General features: G+C 34.2%; 1 protein-coding gene across 1 annotated transcript; it reads right to left on the reverse strand.

Annotated features, from left to right (window-relative positions):
• Positions 1-219: 219 nt before the first annotated feature.
• On the reverse strand, positions 220-23,102 carry LOC121375882 (trafficking protein particle complex subunit 5-like). The gene is made up of 7 exons (XM_041503567.1): positions 22,984-23,102; positions 13,184-13,272; positions 12,347-12,473; positions 7,458-7,515; positions 6,811-6,870; positions 5,789-5,853; positions 220-464 (listed from the first exon to the last, which is right to left on the reverse strand). The coding sequence occupies exons 1-7, from the start codon at positions 23,047-23,049 to the stop codon at positions 366-368; spliced, it is 564 nt and encodes a 187-aa protein (XP_041359501.1). The 5' UTR covers positions 23,050-23,102; the 3' UTR covers positions 220-365.
• Between the last annotated feature and the right edge of the window lie 13 nt (positions 23,103-23,115).

Consider the following 23,115-nt stretch of genomic DNA (forward strand, 5'->3'; position numbering starts at 1 on the left):
AAAGTGTAATTTTAACTATTAATTTTAGCTATCTGAGCTCTACAATATGAAACTGCCCTATTTCAAGTATTGTACATATCTCACTAATGATATGTAATCAAGAGCTCTATTTAAAGTTAAATGTTTAAAACACAATTCAGGCCTACAACATATACACATTTATGTTCATTGTTTTAGTTATATTAATGTTTTGCTTTATCACAATTCACAATGCAAGAATGATGGTTAATGACCATTTTATTAGAAAACAAAACTAATCATTTGTGTTGCCTGCCAAATTGTCACTTTTCTGCAAGATGTTCCTCCAAACCACTGAAGCCAATGAAATATCAGCTGGACAAGTCAATAACAATGATGAGAAAGTACTACTTGTTATCTATCAATTTGTCTCTTGCAATTACGGACTCATCAAACCGTATCTGAAAAGCTGTACCTTTGTGCCAATGAACAGTCACCTTGGCTGGCTAAAATAGACAAAAATAAAGTTAATGGTCATTGATACAAAATCACAATATATATCAAGTTGAACTTCACAGAACAAATGTTGCACATAAATAGTTTTTCAAATGTTTTGTAATTTCAAGAAATAAAAAACATTTACAGACTATACTAATTGAAACAAATAAGGAAACACACAAGTATTAACAGCAAATGTTGACTGTAACCATGCAAAACCCTCGAAGGGTGCCAGGAAGCTACATTCAACCCCATATTAGTGACATTCAATCCCACATTATATCTTTTTATTTCACAGAAACAGAACTATGCTAGTATTGAATTTGAATTTGATCTAAAATATCATGTGTTCCATTATTTCTTTCCAACAGTATATAAAATACAGTAAAAACTAATCCTATTTAATTATCTTTATTAAATTTATTCTAGGACACAACTGCCTTGGCCAAGTCTATTTTTCAGTGTTATCAAAGGCTTTAAGCTAACATGAGCACATAAAAATTACAATGAACTATTCCACTACTGCAGGGAAGTTTTTGTGTTCTGTCAAAGGAGTTCTGTTGTCAGTATTGTTTTAAGTAATTTTGTAACAAAGGACAAATCACACCTGAAATCCTGAAATGATGCAATAATGGTCCCAGGATTACTGCAATAAACACTTGAACACATTGCTATAAGCTCTACGATAAGTCTTGTTGCGCGAGATGTCAACATTGTACATTGCCTGTTTTAGAAACCGCTTTTACTTTTTTCTTGTTTCTTTTTTACAATTGTTTCTGGTAAAATATTAAAGGTTTGTGGAAGATTTTATGATGGAATTTTCTGGATTTTTTTTTTTTTCCCCGTATACAATTAACCGATGTTTGTCTTTATAAAGCTATTCAAATATGCGATATAATTTGTATTGATTTAATGCTAAATAGTTCTGTGCAGCCGAATTATATGCAAATAACCAATTCATGCTATAAACCGATATGCAATAAAGTGGATTCTACTGTACAAGTATAGTTAGAGTAAAGAAAATACTTGTGTATCTCCTCATATGCAATGAAAGAACATATTCCAGTCACACCTGGTATAAACCAGCACTTGCTACATGTATGTATGACCAGCTAAAGCGTATGCAGCACTGTAATATGTTTTCTGTATCCTGCATATAACTGGCTACAACACTGTGAGCTCTTTCTAGGGTCATGGGAAAAACTAAGTATAATAATGAAGAAACTTGAACAGTTTTAGTCGTTCCCAAACTGGGAACACCCTAAATATTGTTTTAGGAATAAAAATAGTAGCTACCAGGTTTCTTGGGCCCTGTTCAGTAACGCTGACTGTGCACTGTTAAACAATATTCAGTGAGACATTTTCTATAAGAAGAGTGTCTTTGCAAAGAAATGGCCACCAGCTGAAGACACATGCACATGCAGACTGCACTGATACCAGCTGACATAGCGATAAACACCATACCCATGAATGAGGATTCCACCAAGTTTGATTTCAAGAAAACACTTGATGGATAGAGTTTACCAAAACTGATGAAACAGATTATTTGCATTAATTGATCTAAAATTGCTGAACATCCTGGAGTGCACAAGGCGACCCTTTTTATATACACATGTATTTCAAAGTGCTAATGTCTTGACATTGGACAACCTTGCACAGTAGCATGCAGATGTATCCAAGGGATGCACCAGATTATTTTGTTGCATGTGATCCACCAACACGTTATGTCAGTTGAGTTAAAGTCTGTTTTGTTCAACAACATCACTGGAGCACATTGATTTAAAATCATTGACTATTGGATGTCAAACATTTGGTAATTTTAACATATTATAGTCTTAAGAGAGGAAACCCGCTGCATTTTTCCATTAGTAGCAAGGGATCTTTTGTATGCACCATCCCACAGCTTTTGATATACCAGTCGTGGTGCACTGGCTAGAATGAGAAATAGTCCAATGAGCCCACCAACGGGGATTGATCCCAAACCGACCATGTATCAGGCAAGCACTTTACCACTGGGCTACGTCCGACTACGTCAGTTGAGAAGGAATCGGATGACAGTATTCTGTACTATTTATTATGTTCAACACATTGACATCATTTTATGAACAACCCTCAAGTTTTTTTGTGCTAGAGTTTTACTAAACATTCTTTCATTCATTCATTCATTCATTCAAACATACACTCACTCATTCACTCACTAATTCATCCATGCATGTATTTATTCAGGCCATAGTGGTTAGGTGTTTGTGGATGCTGATAGGTGTATAATTACAACAACGCTTTTTAACTGGGGAACCATTGATCATAATCTGACATATGTTGGTATCTTGATCTATTATTTTATACAATTATTTACAATTTGCAGTTATTTTTTATTTTAATAATTTTTAAAACATGCTAACTGAACTTAGCAACAATCTAAAACTAACATTTGACATAAAATTAGGTTTTTCTAAGTCATGTTACAAATATTTTTAGATTTTCATACCATAATTACCATCCTTTTAATCGGCCATTAGTCTGCACAGTATCTGACAGTATTAGAAACAGTTTTAATGAACTCATGGAGCCCATAAACATCTATTTTGAAACCAAGATCACATTTCTAAGTGCTGTAGTTCTGAAGACATACAGTTTTTATGATGACTGGTGGCGATTTTGAAAAACGGCTGCCATCCTGTTCGCACAAACTTTAGATAATGTCATCTTATATTTTCATGAACTCCATATCCCAGAGATTAATTTCAGCCATAGTGACAAATGTTATACTTCTGGCCCCGGTTACTCAAAAACTAAGGCTCTTTTTCTGCCTCTGCTGCAGGACTAATATGGGTAAATCAATATAAAAGTTAAAACTTGATCATGATAACACTGTACACAAAATTTCAGCTCAATATCTCAAGACATTGTGATAAAAACATCCGGAAAACTGTATGTGGGACAGACAATCTAATTAAAATTAGCTCCACTATTACATATGGATCTAACAGCAGCCCATTGGAGCTCATGTCCAGTTGACCTTTCATTCGACCAATCAAAATGTTACTTGCAAAATCATGCCAGTGATTTGAAAACATTCGGGATTACACCGAGGGTACACGAAATGATTCGGGTGAATTACGAAGTATGCCGGAAACTAATTACAATATAAAATTTTATATAAAATTAGTTTCAAGACGAAAAAAAAACCTGTGATGGTATAGCCATAAAATCTGTTTATACTAGTATACAATCCAGAGTTTACTACTGCACTTTCCCCCCAGTTTTTTCAATGTTGAAATTGACCAACAAATTTGCTTATTGCATAAATAGTCTCGCCTGATATTTTAAGAATTTGTATGCTCCCGAATAACACTATAAAAGGCAAAGTGTAATTGGTCGATATTTAAATTGTTATTTATAGATGAAATGTCACCTGGACATGGGAGTCTATACAGTGCTGTTAGATCTATTGGTTAGACCAAGTAGAGCTAATTTTAATCAGATTGGTGGGACAGACGAACAGACAGACGGAATGAAACTGATAGTCACCTCCGGTTGGACTAAAAAGGAAGTACACTATATGTTGGTGTCTTTAACATGCTACTGGGCTACCATACATGTACACAGACCCTAATCTAGATTTGAAATATTAGAAGCAGTGTGTGATTTTGGTTTTAAAAATGTAAGTGTCATAAGGACTCTCTGTTTGCAAATCTTTAGAGCCTGCCACCAACCCTATGAGCCCTGCCACACGTCTCCAGTAGAACAGAAGATACACTACATGTTTTGCATGAAACCATGGAAAAGATAGCTATTCAAGACTCTGGTTTCCCAGGATAGTGAGATATATGTTGACTGTGTCATTTAGAAGAATCAATGTAATTTGTACAAATAATTTTTATGAGCCAGGCGGGCTCCTATGTTAGCCAAGCTAGAGAGTCCCAGAAAAAAAGGGGAGAAGTTTGATAAAAAATAGTGGAAGTGAACATTTATGGTAGATTTCGAAACATTTCACCATTTCTGAATTATATACCGACTTCCTGATCTAGGAAATGATTCTAAAAAACTCTAATTTCTTTTAATTAGAATAGTTTGTAAAAACAATGATTCTAAACTCAGAACATACAGTCTATTCAAATCAGAGTTTAAATAAGAAAACTACCTGCTCTGTACACCAAATTTCCAACAACGCAAACAATTTACTAAAATGAGAATTAGTGAACACAATCTTCATATTGAACTTGGAAGATTTTGTAAACATGAAAAACTAATTGAACCCAGGAGTTGTTTTGTTTGTAATTTCCAAGCTATTTTGTCCTATTTATTATGTTGAAAGGCAACAACTATTTGGTAAGTTGAACTCCTTTTTAAACTTCTATACTCCAACTAGAAATTTACAATTAATATTTTTATGTCATACAATAATGGTGACACTGAAATTCTTAACCATGATTTAACATTTATTGACAGCTGTATTTCTAAACGTAAGGTTCTTGTTCCGGACATCAATGAGACAGTAATTTAATTTAATTATTTCCAAGTATTTTGACCATTTCATTTTTATAACATACTTTATTATTATATAGTAATTTTATTCCTAGAATACAAATTCTGTGTCTCTGTCTGGCCTGTACATTCATATTGTTATTATTATTAGTTGTTGTTATTGATATTATATAATTCTTATCTCTTGTTTGCTGACACCAGATTATTTGGTATTGAGCAATAAACTGAAATTGAAATTTGAACTTCCGGTAATAAAATTTAAACAAAACAATTGACATTATATGTTTAATTAAAAATGTAATATTATTAAGTAGTTGACAATGTGTTGTTATGTTAAAATGGAAGCAATAATTAATATGTTCTGGTATTACTGAAATGAATGTGGCCGACAGCTATCACTGTTTGACTGATCACTGCAAACAGTGTGACATGCATCACTGTACAGTCTGCTACCAAAACATGAACTAACAAAGTGCCAAATGAACTATGACACCGAACAAGTCAGGGTCTTGATGTCTGTTGTGTGATATTGTTTTTGAAATTGGATTATGTCCAAAATATTACTGCGACTTCTCACTACTACCAATACCTCGTCAACTTGAGCCGACTTTGGGCAAAGAAAACGTTCATTTTGCCAGCTAGATTAGGGCCCATGTCCATGTATTTTAGCTGCTTAGTAGTCCAATAGACAGGTAAATTATTAAAAGTTCCAACCTAACAAAGGAAGCAAATTCAACAGTTTGTGTTTTTGAATAGTCCACTTAAGTTTGTAAAGACCAAAATGTAACTTACTAATAAATAAAAGAACTACACAGTGTTTTACATTATATTGAAATATACTTACAAAATTTGCTCCATTTAAAATTGCCTCTAAAATTCCAGCTGTAAAAGCTGCTGGGTTGAGGCTACCTGGAAATATAAAATTAAAGCTCCAAAAGCTTGATTCTGACATGCACAAACGAATTACAAGAGAGACAATGTCAAAGATATAAACAGGTAATTTATGCAATAACCAGTTTTTCTATCTCAGCCATATTAATTTAATCTCACGACATACTGTGAGAACATATTCACTAAAGACAATATCCCAGGCAAGAACACAAGTCAACTTTAATGCTGACCTGTAATATCAGTGAGTTTCACACTGTGATGGCACCGCAGTGTAAGACAATATCCCAGGCAAGAACACAAGTCAACTTTAATGCTGACCTGTAATATCAGTGAGTTTCACACTGTGATGGCACCGCAGTGTAAGACAATATCCCAGGCAAGAACACAAGTGAACTTTAATGCTGACCTGTAATATCAGTGAGTTTCACACTGTGATGGCACCGCAGTGTAAGCTTAATGTAGCTCTGTATTTCAGGCCCTGACATCACTATTTGGTTTTCATTAACTGACAAATACTACACAACAAATGGACAATCAGCATTGTGTGAACTGCTGTAAGAATGATATTTATAAAATTCTTTGTTTTGTTTGCAACTATCAAATTGTAAGATGAAAATATAAACAAATTAATATTACCTACATATATATAACAATATATAACAATATATAACTTACATGTACATGTAACTTATTTTCAGACTACTGGCAAAAAGAATGTTTGCTACTCTCCAGCATTTGTCCAGAAATTGAACTAGTACTCAAGTTTTAACTCCAATGTACCGGTAGTCATAAAGTTGTTAACAATGTAATAGTTACTTTTAACATTTTTAATTGCACATACATGTTTCTACCACAACTGTCACAATACATATTATGTTTTGTCATTTGCACAGTGTGCCAAAACCTTTGTAACTGTGTAAAACTAAAACTGGATGATGATCTGCTCTAGTGAATATATTTCGTAAGAACACATACCTTTATCCTTTGGAACTGAAATGTATCTGTTGACTAGGGATTCTTTTTCTATAATATAATCTAATTATTATTAAGGAGCATATCAAGAGAATACTCTAGATATTAGTCACAAAATGCCAAAGATATAAAACTAGTATCACCTGGCCAGTAATAAATGATGTGATTAAAGATCAAACCTGTGGCTTGAGCTTGAAGAACTACTTCTTTTAGTGTGTAATAATAGTTGATTGGTGAATACTGTGTTTTACTGTATAGCAGAAATTCTGTATCACTCAATTAAAATGTACCATTTAAAAACACGTTTGATAATCTAGTGACAAACTCTTTATTCATAATGGTACTGACAGCTAAGTCATGCTTGACCTCAAATCATTAAAAACACCAGTCACAAATATTTCAGAAAGCCATTTTAAAAAATATAATTGTTAGCCAACTTTGCTCAAACATAAAATTTATGTATGTTTTATGCACATATATTAATCTCTCATATCTACATGAAGTTTTACCAGCCAAAGGTGAGCATGCTAACAACCTTCAGTAAATACTACAGAATATTAAAGACCTAAACCTGTTGCTTAGAATGTTAATTTGACAACTGCATCAATTATTTTTCACAGCTACAAGTATCACACATATACAAAGGATACAAACTCTTTCATCATCATTGGCATGTTCCAAATTATCAGCTTCTTTTCCAAACAATGTCTGTGAAAACAGAATTACATTTAAGAAAGAACACACACACGTGCACACACAATGACAATACTTATTATGGATGTTTACCTGTTTGACAATAATTATGAATTCAATCACTTAACAACCATCCAATCCAATCCAATCTTTATTACAACCACTGTCTGTTTACACTGGTTAAGGGATATTCTCATGAAAAAGAAAAAGCAAACATCCAACAAGTATCCCCATATTAATGTTGATAAATGCCTTCCGAGATTCTGGAACAGTACTTAATTATCCCTTCAACAATATCTCTTCTCTTCTAGCTTTTGACCAATGACTATGTATTTTAGCAGAGAGAATGATTTTGGCATATACCAGTTTTTACCAAGTTTTACATGTATTCAAAAAACATTTCAATAAGTTTCAAGCAGTAACCGTGCATGTACTTCAAATAATCAATTTATGATTCAGATATCCCCCAAGTTGATAAATGTAAATTATGTTGATGAAATAATAATTCTACAATGACTTTAGAAAATACTATTCTTATTGGTCATTTACATTAGCTCTATTAAACCACGTTAACCTACCTCTAATTTAATTAGCCCTCTTTACTCATATAGGAATATAATTCCATTTTATAATTACTGTTTTGTAACAGGCATCTGGATTGGTTAAAATGCTATCACGTGATCTTCCATGAACGTGAAAGCTTCACTTTTTCGGTAAACAAATAAAAACAAAATGTTATTACTGGAACTACTTTTTATCAATTACTTTTTAAAAACAGAATCCTTGAGGATTCCTTTCTGTTTTTATCCCAAATATCATCTGCACTGTGAGTGACAGTGACAAACTGACAGACAATGTCGGATGACAGACACGAAAGGTTTGGTGGAGACTTTACAGTAAGTTTATCACCTCTTGTTGAAGACAACAAAAAAAAGAAGGAAATTGATGCTCAACAAATCAAAAGAGAGACATGAGCACAGTTCTGTCACATGTGAGAAAAACACCAAATCGACAACTTACACACGCGAAAACACATACACGACCTGTCCTTTCTGAGAATAATATCACACAATCACAAACTTCCTCTGAAATCCACACATACAGTAACACTGAAACCACTTTATCCCTTTCAAGCCAGTCTTAACTTTCACTTTTCACTAATTCAACTTTTGATAAATCTTCTAAATAATTTGATGCTCTCCCTTATGTTAATTAGTTCAAAATTCATACTCTTAACCTCTTTACAACAAATCTTCCATTTAAGTATATATATTGTTCAATTCTTAATTAATTATCATTTGATATTTTTTTTAAAGACTGTTTGCGTTATCAACTGATGTTCAGTTATTTGAAATTTTATAACTTTTTATCCATGTTTGATTCAGAAAATTAAAATTGATAAAACCTTATGTAAATCATTATAATGAATTGGAGATTTGATGGAAAAAAAAAACCAAATGTAACTTTCTAAGGGAATTCCCTTATTTGTGTATTGATACAGTTGTAAATCATTGTGGAAGAGAGTTTGATTTGTTTTTTTAATATAGTTTTGTATAATGGCAATATTAATGCATTTGGAATTATAAGAATTGAACGTTATATTTACTTATATTTTTGCCGTTCATCAATGATAAACACCAAAACCGTTTTATACACTTATGTATGAACGGCTTTGCGCTAACACACTACGCCATTCATACAGTGTGTAAAACGGTTTTGGTGTTTATCATCGCATGAATGTCAAAAATATGACGTTCAATTCTTAAATGAATCTGTATGTCACTGGACACTGGAATGCTAATGGTAATTTTGAATTCAGAAATAGTCTTAGGTCTCCACCCCGAATGGTTTGAGGACGATATAGGACAGATTCAAGGGAACACAATGCCTGCAGTACAACTGAAGAAAATTAATAAAGTTAGAACACAATTGTATTTTGAACAAGTCAAATGTAAATCTAGCATTTTTTGCCCCATAAAAAAAAAAAAAAATCACATTTGATAGAATTCCAGGCTATAAGTAAGGAGATTTTATACTACATTTGTGAATGTAATACATCGATATAAACAAAACAATTCTTATAATTACAAACAGTACAGTTAATATCGTTTGAAATTCATAAATCACATTTTTCTTTGTCCTACTATGATCTATTTTCAGTAATGACAAACTTGTTTTGCACTTTATTAAAGAATAAAATTGTGGTTTTGTTTTAGTGACATCATCCGATTAAATACAGTAAACTGTATAACAGCAGGAAGTTTGTAATTACAATTTATTTATTCTTATTTATGAATTTGTCTCTACATCTATTGATTAAATTAATTGATTAAATGTTTACAAATGGTTGTCCCCTCAAACAAAGTAGAAGTGTCCTGCCTGTTCACTTCTATTCACTTCCCTCCAACAAAATGGAAGTGTCCCAGCTGTTCACTCCTATTTGCTTCACGTTTTGAAACTAGTTCAACTTTGACTATGGTAGAATGGAAATAAACATATTCTTAGTTCATTCTTAAGGTAGTTATTATGGATTTAATAACGCTAAATATTACATTTAAAACCTCATGCTAATGTGTTCGGTTATAAATGAAAATTAGTGTTATTAAATCCACGATACCCTACCTCAAAAATGAAATGAGAATATCAGGTCTCACACTGGAATAAACTTTTGTTTAGCCAATTTTTAGACATGTACATGTATTTTGAGTATTTCCTTGAAAATTCGAGAATACAATTCATTGTACACCACATTGAGAAGAAATTTGAAATAAATGATTACAAAATGGCATACTTATTTGTTGGTATGTAAATCGTCTACATTTCTAAAAGATCCCTTGCTGCATTATTAAAAAAAATGTAGCGAGTTTTCTCTGTTGACTACGAGTCAGAATTACCAAATGTTTGACATCCAATAGCCGATGATTAACTAATCAATGTGCTCTAGTGGTGTCGTTAAACAAAATAAACTGTTTACAAACACTATCGAGGAACATCAAATTCGTTCATGTTTTATTTTTTTTAATTAACAAAATGTAATACGCTAGTTAGGGTTAAACACTTGTCAAGTTTTAATAACCAAACACAAACATGAAAGATATTTAAAAGGGCATGGTTATTCATAGCTGTAAAGTAACTGGCATTTTTGAGGCATGATGAAAAAGGCACAAGTCAGTATGGCAAAATTAATGCTGTGGAGCCGTGGTGAATTTCGAAGCCTGTAGCAAAACACCAAGTGTATACTGACAGGATTCGAATCTAATGCATCGATTCGCAATGCATTTGACAGTCCATCACATTAACAAGTCCATGACATTATTGGGCCTTTCAAGTACATTGACAAAACAAATGCCAAATTAACTATTCATGTACAGTCGAACCTGGTCTAACGGTCACCTGTACATAACGGTCACCTGCCTATAATGGCCACTATAAATCCCCCCCAATGCATTTCCTTCTTTATTTGACCTGTACATAACGGTCACCTGTCCTTAATGACCAGCAGTCACTATTTTCCACCCAAAATCACAGGTTGAACTTGCTATAACGGTCAGAAGATGATCGTCGTAAAGACGTTTTTTGCTTTATGTTTTGATGCTGGTTATGTCTTTACTTTTTCAATCATCTTAAAAATTATAAATTAAATGTGTTTATATGGCCATGCCATGTAAAAGCTTTGGGTTTATTTTCTGTCAAAGTAAAGTTCCATTGTAATTCTCTGATCGTAATTGAAAAACAAACGGACACTCAGTAACTTCCGTTACTGGTGGGGTAATTCGATTGGTTCTCAGCATCCTCACTGAATAGTAGACGACTTCCCATTGGCTGTACATAATGTAATCTGTATGTATGGTAACTCTATTGAGTCTCGAGAAACTAAACAAATGAGGTATTATGTTAGGTGTTTCATTGTGTCTAGCCAGTCATGATTGTTAAATAAACATGAATTGTTGAAGGCAGCGGTCATTGCAGATGTCCCGTGTTCGGATTATTTAAGCGACTCCTGATCTTATTCAGCTGTAATCAATGGTCATACTCCACTGAAGGATTAGCGGTGACATGAAACAAACAAATGAGTTAAACATGTCACATGGGTAATAACCTTCAATTACACAAAATATCTTCTGCAAGTCATTGTTAGCGTTTGTGAAATATATCAAGGAATATGTTTGCATGCAAAATGCCACCGAAAAATCGTACTTTAACGTTAGAACAGAGAATCGACGTTATTAACAAATCTGAGAAAGGCACTTTAAGTGCGCGAAAGATCGCCGATCATTTTGGTGTAGGACGTTTTCAGATTAAGTCTATTTTAAAAAGGAAAGCTGATGTTCTGGCCGATTTTGACAATAATGTTTCAGCCGAAAGAAAAAGGCAGAAGAAAGCAACAGGCAATGATGACATAAACAAGCTAGTGTGGGAATGGTTTAAAAATGCGACATCTTTTTTTATGACAGTTGTGATATTCTTTAATATATGGGTTCTAATTTTGAACTTGTATATAAGGGTCACCTCTCTATAACAGCCACTTTTGTTAGGTCCCTTGGGTGGCCGTTATATACAGGTATGACTGTACATGTAATTTGTGGTACACTCAGGGACTAAGCAATTCACTAGAAGAAAGGCCAATTCAGTATATTACTGATCTTCTTGGCATACAACCAGAACAAGCTCTTTTCTTCTCCTTTTTAATTTTTTTTAGGGATGTTTTAAGTTTTTATGTTAACTTTTAATTTTCGTAAAAAAGAGAGCTGGAAATTTTGTCAGTACTAGTAGCAGCTTATTTTTACACTATCAAACAAAAAACATTAAAAAATTGTTGTGTAATAGAAAGGTTAAATAAACACACCTTCCACATGTTGGATTTAATAAATAGCAGCATTGTTAACAGCTTGACTTCTCTCTTGTATCCTTTTTCTCTCAAAAACAACACATCCAACAAATGAGATCCAACATGCTGTCCCATCTCTGCAAGCCTAAAGACGAATAAAACAAATTTAATAACACAACAAAAAAAGAAGAAGAAAATTTTGTTTTGTTTAACGACATCACTGGAGCACATTGATTAATTAATCATTGGCTATTGGATGTCAAACATTTGGTAATTCTGACATATAGTCTTTGAGAGAAAACCTGCTACATAGCAAGGGATCTTTTATATGCACCATCCCACAGACAAGATAGCACATACCACAGCCTTTGATATACCAGTCGTGAGGTACTGGCTAGAACGAAAAATAACCCAGTGAGCCCACTGTTGGGGATCGATCTAATAACACAATAAATAAGTTTTAATATAATTTTCACGAGATGAATTTACTGATGACATAATGATTGTTTCCAAATAACCAAATGCTACACTTCAAAAATACAAAACACTCAGCTGCAAACTACACAAAAAAATAAACAAAACCAAGCACAACAAAGTTCAAGGGCCATAACTCTGTCAAAAATTGGCATATCTCAATGCCTGTCAAACTTGACCTATAACTCTTATTCACTTATTGATAAAGCTATACACAATATTTCAGCTTAATATCTTGAAGTATTGTGAACAAAAAGGTGTGGTTGAACTTGTAGAGGAAAAAAACTACATATATTTTCAAATTCACGTACATGACAATTAAAAATATGTTAAGTACCATACCTGTAGATAAAAACAGAACATTTCTTTTAAGCAACTCACTTGGTTTGAAGCTCTGGCACTGTATAAACTCTGTTTTGGCAGTACTGGACAATTTCAGAAAAAAGTAGGGCAAAAGTTGCAACATTTATCTGAAATAAATAAAATCTGAACATTTGTAGTAAAATTAAGGAAGCCGAAGTGTTCATCATTACTATCATCTATATGTAAATATATATGTATTTTGGGTGCTAAATATTTACACCACCTTAAAGTTTATAAAAATAAAACTACATTTATCAGCTAGTGATGTCAATGCAAGGGGATGCAAGAGGGGTGGAATCCCCAGTAAATGATTTCCTCAGGAGTTGCTGTTCTATAGATGAGACACTAGATAGACAACCATGGAATCATCCACTATCTTGCCAAATGCCCATTCAACTCTGCTTTGTGCAGAGATACGAGGCTGAGCCCCATTCCACGAAGCGATCTTAGCATTAAGATCACCTTAAGTGTATAACTACTGTATGTATCATGTATTATGGTTTTGTCATTCAGATTACCTTGGATGTTTAATCAATTACCTTAAAACCTCTATAAGAAAAAGAAAAAAAGAGTTAACCTATGCAGTTTGATGGTAATTTGTAAAGAATATTTGTTTTAATTTATACTGAAGTTTTACCCCCAATAAAATGTTATTTGAGATGGCATGGGTTTAAAACTTAATAAATTAATATGTTTATGTGAATTTTATCTTTATTCATAATTTTGGCACTGTCAATATATAGAACATGTTCTAATAGTCTTCTGCTGCCAGATCAGTAGTGTGTTTTGTCACATTCGATTCAGTATCAGCATGTTTCTTTTTTAACTATAGTACCACTCGCCAGACCCTAAAATCGATAGTTGCCCAACTGACTATTTTTCTAATATTCTTAGTCGCCTTTAGTCAATAAAGGTTGCCACGAGCGACTGCTAATTTTCAACTCTGCTCCCCCCCCCCCCCCCACGGGACATTCACAAGTTATATTATACACTGGTCATTTATTTGCCTTTACATATATGAATACTATTCAGGTATAACATTTCGGACAAATGAGCTAGCCTAAAAGCTTGGAACCAATGACCATGGAAGGTGCAAGAAATCTAGATGCTCTGAAATACCATTTTGCAGCCATTTCAGGGAGGTTAAATACTAAAAACATCAATATCAATAACCAGTTATTTTCAATTATTGTTACCAGAATTTTTTTTTGGGGATTGCCCCCCCCCCCCCCCCCCCCCACCCTCTCCCCCTAGCTATGGCCCTGCTGTTTGGCAGTAAAGCTAATATGAATAACTGTTGTTATCCAGATTCGGGGATTTTCGTTTAAAGGTAGGGTCAACTCAAACAAGAGCCTTATGTGTTGGAAAGATGCATTACCTGGACCACCAACACATACTGACACTTTAGCAAATGAAAAACGCGTAATTAACTATTTAACTAAATATATTTCAAGTTGCATTAACGGAACAAAATGGGGTTATAGTATTTTTCTGTGTTAAATAATCCAAAGGAAAAATGTACACTATTAGGCCTATTGATATGCTACGTTGGAGCAAAAACGACAACGCACGATACCCAAGTAATAATTTTCTTTTCTTTGGGACTACGTAATTGGTCAGTTCTGTGGTTTTAGATGGAAAAGTCTACTTAATCAATAGTTTTACAGAACTATTTACAGTAATAAACCATGTCCATTACTATTTTAGGGGCGACATGTAATATACCACAATACCGGTATGTATTTTTGTGTATAGACAGCGGCAATTAATTGGCTCGTCTGGTTACAAATCAAATACACACCTGCCAATCAGGAATCACAGGTAGAAGCAACTAACAGCATAGACCAATTAACTAAGAAAACACTCCGTGTAGCATTTCAGTGCGTAGGTTAATGCATGGACAAAACATTGTTAATTATTTCAACTTGTTGTGTAGTCACTTTGACAATGGTATTTTATTTTGTATTGAAAAATAATATATATAGTGCTGGATATACTTATTGCTGGCTTACCGAGATGTGTATTATTACAGAACATTGCAATGTATGACTATTTATCATCCTGCAAAAAACAGGTAGATTGTGTTTCTCTAGTTCTAAGGCTCATTCCTGACGTTATACGTTAAGTATTATGTAACCACCAGAGGGCGTACTCACTGATATGGTACAAAATGGCTGCGCCCGTTATATATAATAGCCGTCACACTTAACCGTTTTATTAATTAACTATACGATTATACTTGTTGATATTAAGCAATAATGTGCATTATATATCGTTGAATATGCATACCAGGCCAATTGCATTAATTGTCCCTTCCTTTAACTCTGGAAAAATCAGCCTGCATCCCTACAAAAACGTAGCCCAGTGTCACTTTGTCGTTATATCAAAATTGCTGTTGTATTGAATTGTCATGAGTTATCACCTTTGCCAAAATGGCGTAACAAAAAATACTAATTAATATTAACTGATGACTTAATAGCATATAAATAAGTAATGCATTGCAATTATTATTAAAAACAACAAATACATGTACATATATTAAACATGTTTTTAAAAAACATCATTAAATATTTTAAACAAGGTGCATTCACCGTCAGTCTAATCATTCCTTGGTTAAAGACATCTATGATTGGTGCTTGTTTCATTTACAAATTAACATGAAAATAGAAGACTTGATTGGTCGAAGTTAATCCTTTAATTGGTTGACTAAAGGCTTATTTGCAAAAGCAATACATGTCTACAGATTTAGCAGACATCGGTAGCTCGGACAGCATGTGACATTGTCGGCTCACTACGAGATCAAGGATTCTTAGTGGCTGTGTGTGTACTGCCAACGTGCTACGGTATCTGTGATTATGTAATGTCATTATTAAAGAGGTGTTTTCCCGACGGTGTGAATTCTGGTGCAATGAACAGAATACACTGATGTACGTGCGTTCCCGACAATTTGTGGTCGGATGGTGTAAATGTTGTGGTAACGGCGGTCGTCGTAATGAGCTCTGACTGTATATGTGTTGTGACTGCTATTTTTGACACATTCCAGTCAGAAATGTAGACAGGTTTTCAGTTCTTGCCAATGTTAGTTTGACTATACAAAAGTGTGAAGCAATAGCTTCCTGGATATGTGGTCGTTCATAAACTGAAGATAAAAAACTGGGAATATTTATTCCATCCAGTGCCGAAGACAATTCTGTTTGATTTGGCACTGCTATGTTGCACAGCATTGTCATTAGTTTGCCAATATACCCTGAAATTACATTTTTCCATTAATAAAATAAAGTCTTATCATGTTTAGTCAAATGTCTTCTCTTTTCATAATCGGTACAAAATACAAAAATAAACTTTGAGAGTGACACATAAGCAAATGGATCACAAAAGGCACATATGAAAAGGCAGACATTTATTACTGTACCACACATACACATGACATCATATTTTAGTTTTATCTGGTACTACATGTAGTTATGTTACCCTTTTAATATTAAGCTAGGAAGTTATTTATAGCTCCTCTTAAATATCAAATATTATCAATACTTAATAAAGATGGGAAATAAGTTAATATCCTAAATAGCTTCCTTAATCAAAATAAGATAGCAAGTAATCACTCCCTTAATTTTTTTCCCACTACAACTAATACATAGTCCATTTAGGCAAAACAAAATTGTGTGTTTCCGAGAACCCAATCCTACCAAGAAAAAAGGGTCAACCCTAATTATTTTTTAAATTAAAAATGATATGAAGGTGGGGCATGTTTTAGGCTTTAGATATGGTAGCACATCCCTGCAAATATTTCTTTTTCATATGGGTGGTAGATGTCATTATTGCTGATGTTCAACACCTCATCAAAATATTTGTTATCACTTGCTACCCAGGTGGAAAGGTATTCTGTCTTCAAAAAGTATATACAACCGCAACACTAGTAATTATATATGTCCAACTAATTGAGCTAAAAGAAACAAATATTGTTCTTGAATTGTGGAAACATTAAATCTAAGAACAAACAATTGATATATAAATTTACTATTATTTAAAATTAAAATATTTTACAAGTATAAGAAACTTGATACTGTGAAGAAATGATAGATATCTTGCTGCTTAAAATATTTTTACAGTGGGCATAACCAGTTAATATTTTGTGTGATTGTAAATGTGACAATGAGAAAACAAGCTGTATTTTCTAAATCTACTCTTGTTCTTGGAGGCATGATTAGACCTACATGTAGTCCGGCTTTAACAAACCATTTGAGATGCCTAAAAGAATAATTTGAATACACACATAACAGTGGCGTAGGAAGGTGCCAAAAAGTGTGTGTGTGTGTGGCATATACATTTTGTATATGTATGTATGTATGTATGTATGTATGTATGTGTGTATGTGTGTATGTATGTGTGTATGTATGTGTGTATGTGTGTGTGTATGTGTATGTGTACACACAATGAAAATGCAAAAACAACTTTTCATTGCAAATAATGACAAACTATTAATGAATTGATGGATAATGTAATATGACATTAATGACTGGTATTCATGAGATACATTCACATGGAAACATGGCCAGTTATTATCAGTAATTGAGTTGTATTCGTAACCGAAAAGTTCCCCCCCCCCCCCCCCCCCCCCCCCCCCCCCCCCCATATCAAGGTCAGTATCTGGTGTGTCCACCATTGGCCCGTGAGCATGAGTGAAGACAACAGGGAAAGGATTGGCACAAACGTCTCAAATAAGCCACAGGAATGTTCCTCCACTCCTCCTGCAAGCTCAGCAACATTATCCCACATGTGTTCAATTGCATGGGTTCAAATCCGGTGAAACGGTGGGCTAGTTCATAATGGTGATACCGGCTTGTTGCAGGAATGCCTGGGTAATTCTTGCAGTATGTGGACGGGCACTGTCTTGTTAAAACAGAAGGGGACCTCCTGGTCTTCGGTGATGGTGCATGTGGCTGGAGAATTGGTCTTAGAATAACATCAACATAACGCTGGGCTGTAAGGGTATCCTGGACAATGATGAGATCACTCCTGAAATCACAGTTGATTGCCCCCCATACCATCAGACAACCGCCACCAAACCGATCATGTTCCCTCACACATCTGTCAGCGTACCGTTTATGGAGTCTCCTGTACACACATGCTCTTCCATCAGCAAAGGAGACAGAGAAACGGGACTCATCTGAGAAAACAATGCTTCGGTAAAAGGCTGGTGGATGATTACCATTCTAGAGAACAAACTGTAGTCTCGCAGCACGATGTCGCGGAATCATGATGTTACCGTTGTACAGGCGTCTGCATCTGAGTCCAGCCATTCTGAGTCGACGGATGACCGTCATTGGATGGATAGGCCTTCCATGACGTCCTATCGTGTTGCTTGCTGTTATCGTCACAGTTCTGAACCGGTCACGGAGGTGGTGTCGTCGAATCTGCCAATCTTGGCATGGAGTTGTAACGGGACGTTGACCAGGTCGAGGTCGATCACGGACACTCCCGGTCTGTTAATGACATTCAACAAGTCGTCCAATAGTTGATGGATGGACTCTGAAGTTCCTAGCAACTTGGCTTTGCGAAGTCCCCCCTTGAACCATGCCCAATGCTCGCTCCCTTTGTTATAGGAATATGACACCGTTACGTGACTTTTATGTGTCCACATACTGGCATTTCATGTGCATTGCATGCAGCATGATTGAGCATGTAGTGAACGCATTTCACACCAGTTTGTGTGTTTCTGCTAGTGTATGTATAACGAAAACAAAACCAGGATTAAAACCCAGACAAAAGTACCAATCAATGGCTTCCTCTCATAAATTGTTATTTTAAGTCCAATAAATATATTTTTCATTAATCACAACACAATATTGAAAAATATGTTTTGCGTTTTCATTGTGTGTCAGTATATATATATATATATATATATATATATATATACATAAAGGCATCGAAATAAGCATTGTGTCTGGTAACCCATTTACAAGTCACCACAACATATAGCCTGGTAACCCATAGGTTACCACAACTATATGAAAGTTAGAATTGAATTCCTGTTACTACTACTTTTAATGCCATTACATGTGTGCCAGATGATTATTGTAGTATACATGTATTTATGAACGTCCTGAAATATTATCAGTGCATGCAAACATCGGTACAAGAAACGAAAGTAAACGGAAGTAAATTTATCTAGTGGGCGCTGCTTAAACGTGGATTGCCGAAATTGCTTGCAATTGCACAAGTGCGCACAAACATCGGTGCAATTTCGTACGAGAAAATGAAAGGCGGAAGTAAATTCAAATAAAATGGACGCTGCTTTAACGCGGAATGACTTACATAAGTATAATTGCTTGCAATTGCACAAGTGCGTGCGAACATCAATGCAATTCCTTACAAGAAAATGAAACGTGGAAGTCCGGAATACATTGCCTGGTGTACGTTCGGAAACAAAACTACCGTTAATTTTTTTATCGAGAACACTGTTTTTCTTACATGTGGTAACCTCCCGGTAACCTGAACGATTGTTCTCGACTTATTTCGATACCTGTATATATATATTAGCCGTCGCCAGTCGCCCATGGTGACCTTTATTGGCTATGGGCGACTAAGAATTTTACAAAGGTAGTCCGTTTGGCGATCATCGATATTAGAGTTTGGCGAGTATGGTACCAGTTAAAAAACATAGACACTGAAACTGAATTAAATGTGACAAAACACATTGCATCTGTGTTGGCGCGAACTACAGCAGCAGAAGACATAGAACATGCTCTATATTTTAACAGCGCCAGACTCAGCTTCTGTGGCTTTAGGCCGGGTCTTCTAAAAATAGAGCTCAAAACGTATTGAAGACACTGCACGTATTATTTTTAAATCTATAAGCAGTCGGCTTATTAGAATGTACTGGATATGCCATAACTATTTGACAATTGTTATTCAATGTTATGGTAAAAAGGAATCATATTTAATTAGCTTACATTATTTTTGGACAACATCAAAATCTATCTTGTACTTTTAACACACTAAAGTGAGCGCATGCGCATATATACAAATAACAATGACATTTTCTATTACTACAGCCCAGGGCTTATTCCAAAGGTCAGTTAACTGACTCGTTGTCGATATTGTTTTAAGTTTAAGCGATTTGCATTACATAAAAACATATCAGATCTAAAGTCTTGACACCAAGACTTACACAGTAACATAACTGTCCAAATATTACTGTAATAAACAATAAGTACACCGTTATGCTATGTAATATAATAACTAAGTACATTGTATATTTTGGTAAAATGTTGATTTATTTTTTAATAGATTTATTTTTATTTTGATATTTATTTTATTAGTACCCTACTACTGTAGCATTTACAATATCCAAATTAAACGCACATGCGCGTGCTTCGTCCATTCCCGAAGAAATCTGATACTGGAGATTGTACCCCTTCTTGCATCGCCACAAAGAGGACTGCCACCCTGAGACTAGGTTTATATACTAAAGCACGCGCAGTTCTACCTTTATTCTCTTTGTATTGCAATGCAAGTTAAGCTGTATACCTCGGCTGTTCTAGCATTTTGTTTTCACCCCTGTATTACAAATGAGATTTAATCATCATAATTTAATGGTAATTTGTAAAGAATTATTTTAATTTATACTGGATTTCTTCCTCTTTTTAAAAAAAATGTTATTTGAGTTGGTATAGGTTTAAAATTTAATACCATGTTTTATATGAATTTTAACTGTATTCCTTATCAAGTTGCATGCCAATTCATCAGTTTCCTTTTGAAGGAAACAGACTATATACGGTGAGCACATGAAAGAAATGTTTTTTATTTAACGACACACTCAACACATTTTACTTATGGTTATATGGCGTCAGATGTATGGTTAAGGACCACACAGATATTGAGAGGAAACCCGCTGTTGCCACTTCATAAACTACTCTTTTTTTTTACATACCACGGCCTTTGTTACACCAGTTGTGGAACACTGGCTGGAACAAGAAATATAGCCCAATGGGTCCACCAACAGGGATCGATCCTAGGTGAGCACATAATTATTATCAACAAAGAATATTCTAGTTTTGATTTTGGCTGTGTGATAATTGGAGGGCTAGTTGAATTTGAGAAGGGCCAGTAAGATTTGTCTTCAACTGGCCCTGCTGGCGACCATGGTTTTCATGTTAATTTTCAACCCTGCCATCACCTCCTAAAACCCATCCCTTCAATCCATGGTTGATTATTGTAAATGTATATATGTATTATGCTATATAATGTCAAAAGATATTGATTTAATTAATGTAGAAAAGTTATTAAAAGGGATACAACCATGTCCAGTGTATCGGCGCATGAGGTGATTCGGCGCACTTGGTATTTTGCTCAAGTATGCTTAGGAAGTTGTCATGTTGTCAGTGTTTTTAACGAATTAAAGTTAAATTCCCTTTTCAATGGTTAATCAAGTATCAACGTGTTTATTGTTAAGGGTGCAATTAAAAAATTTTTTATTAGAATTATCAATAATTATATCATAATTTCAAAATAAATCACTCACCTGTTTTCGTGTATATAAACACGAAGTAGGTCATCCTTATTGATATTAAGAATGTTAAAACCAGTTTAAAAACACCTTTCCCGTATTTTTTAAATTATAGTAAACAGTATAAATGTAATTATTTTTATTTGGTTATTTTTATTTAAACTGAAAAGGAAAACACAGACAAATGCAAACAAAACGAAAATTGTACACCTTAATTGACAGTCATTCCAGTTCACAACTGTCAAATTGTTATAAAAAATAAAAGCGAAATAAGATCCACGTGTGTGCACAATCTACCTGAGAAAAATAAAATCCATGTAGGCATCTTAGCCATGCATGATAATGAACATGTATGCATCTGCAGTACTTACTGTGCCACTCAAGAAAACAATTCCGAAACTGTTCATGAGATAGGTCATGTGTGATCATTCATTTTCATAGTAATATTTTTAACAAGACAAAACAAACAAGTACTAAAATAATTCTGGGACAATAGTGTAGCGTTTATGGGCTAAAAGTGAGGTCATGGGCGGTCTATAAATAACGGGGTCAACGATCCACATCTACTTACGCCAAATCACCGGACATGCAAATCGTTTTGGATACAAGGGGGTGCCTATATTTATGCACCATTTTAAAATGTTTATTTATTACAAACATAAAACAATTTGTAGTGTATTTCAGATTATGCACTGCTTCATGGGTGAGAGACACATTTTATTAAGTATTTCACAGTGTTCACATAGAAAATGGTCCTTGAATGCTTAGGTGCGCCGATACACCAGACAGCACTGACTGTACACTGAAACAGAATTCATGTACCATATTAGGCATATACTTGAGGCGAGCGAATGGTCCTTTTTTGGCATTGAAAAAAATATTTGGACTATTTTAATGACAATTTAGTGGAATTATTTATATGATAAATGCTAATAAAGGTATTAAAACTCAAAATAAGGCTTAAATTTAAAAACATTTCACTGTACCAATTTTTTAGGTCTTCTGTCAATTATTGCTAAACGGTGTTATTTCCCCGTAATGAAAAAATTACATTTTAGGGAGTTAGGTGCAATTAAAAAAAAATTGTTGTTGTTGAAAATAGTTTTTTAAAATGTATTCCATCAGTACAGCAAAAATCGTTGTCATTCTTGTCATATTTAGGAAGTGTCCGTGGTCCCTAACTATACCCCCAAACTGACCGAAATCAGGTTCGCCACGGTAATACAAGCACGATGATAGGATGATTAACTCTCAGTGTTAAAAAAAATATAGAATGACATGGAAAAAAAACATGGTGATATAATACCTCTGGTTTACCCTTTCCTAACATTTTGTCTAGATTTGATGACTTCTGTCTTGGCACAGATGACATTCCAAGTATAAAATTACTCTTCACTACTCTTGACTATTCTTTTTGTATATTCCTCCTTTTAGTGTG

The sequence above is a fragment of the Gigantopelta aegis genome, chromosome 6 (assembly GCF_016097555.1).
Source record: "Gigantopelta aegis isolate Gae_Host chromosome 6, Gae_host_genome, whole genome shotgun sequence".
Taxonomy (NCBI): domain Eukaryota; kingdom Metazoa; phylum Mollusca; class Gastropoda; order Neomphalida; family Peltospiridae; genus Gigantopelta; species Gigantopelta aegis.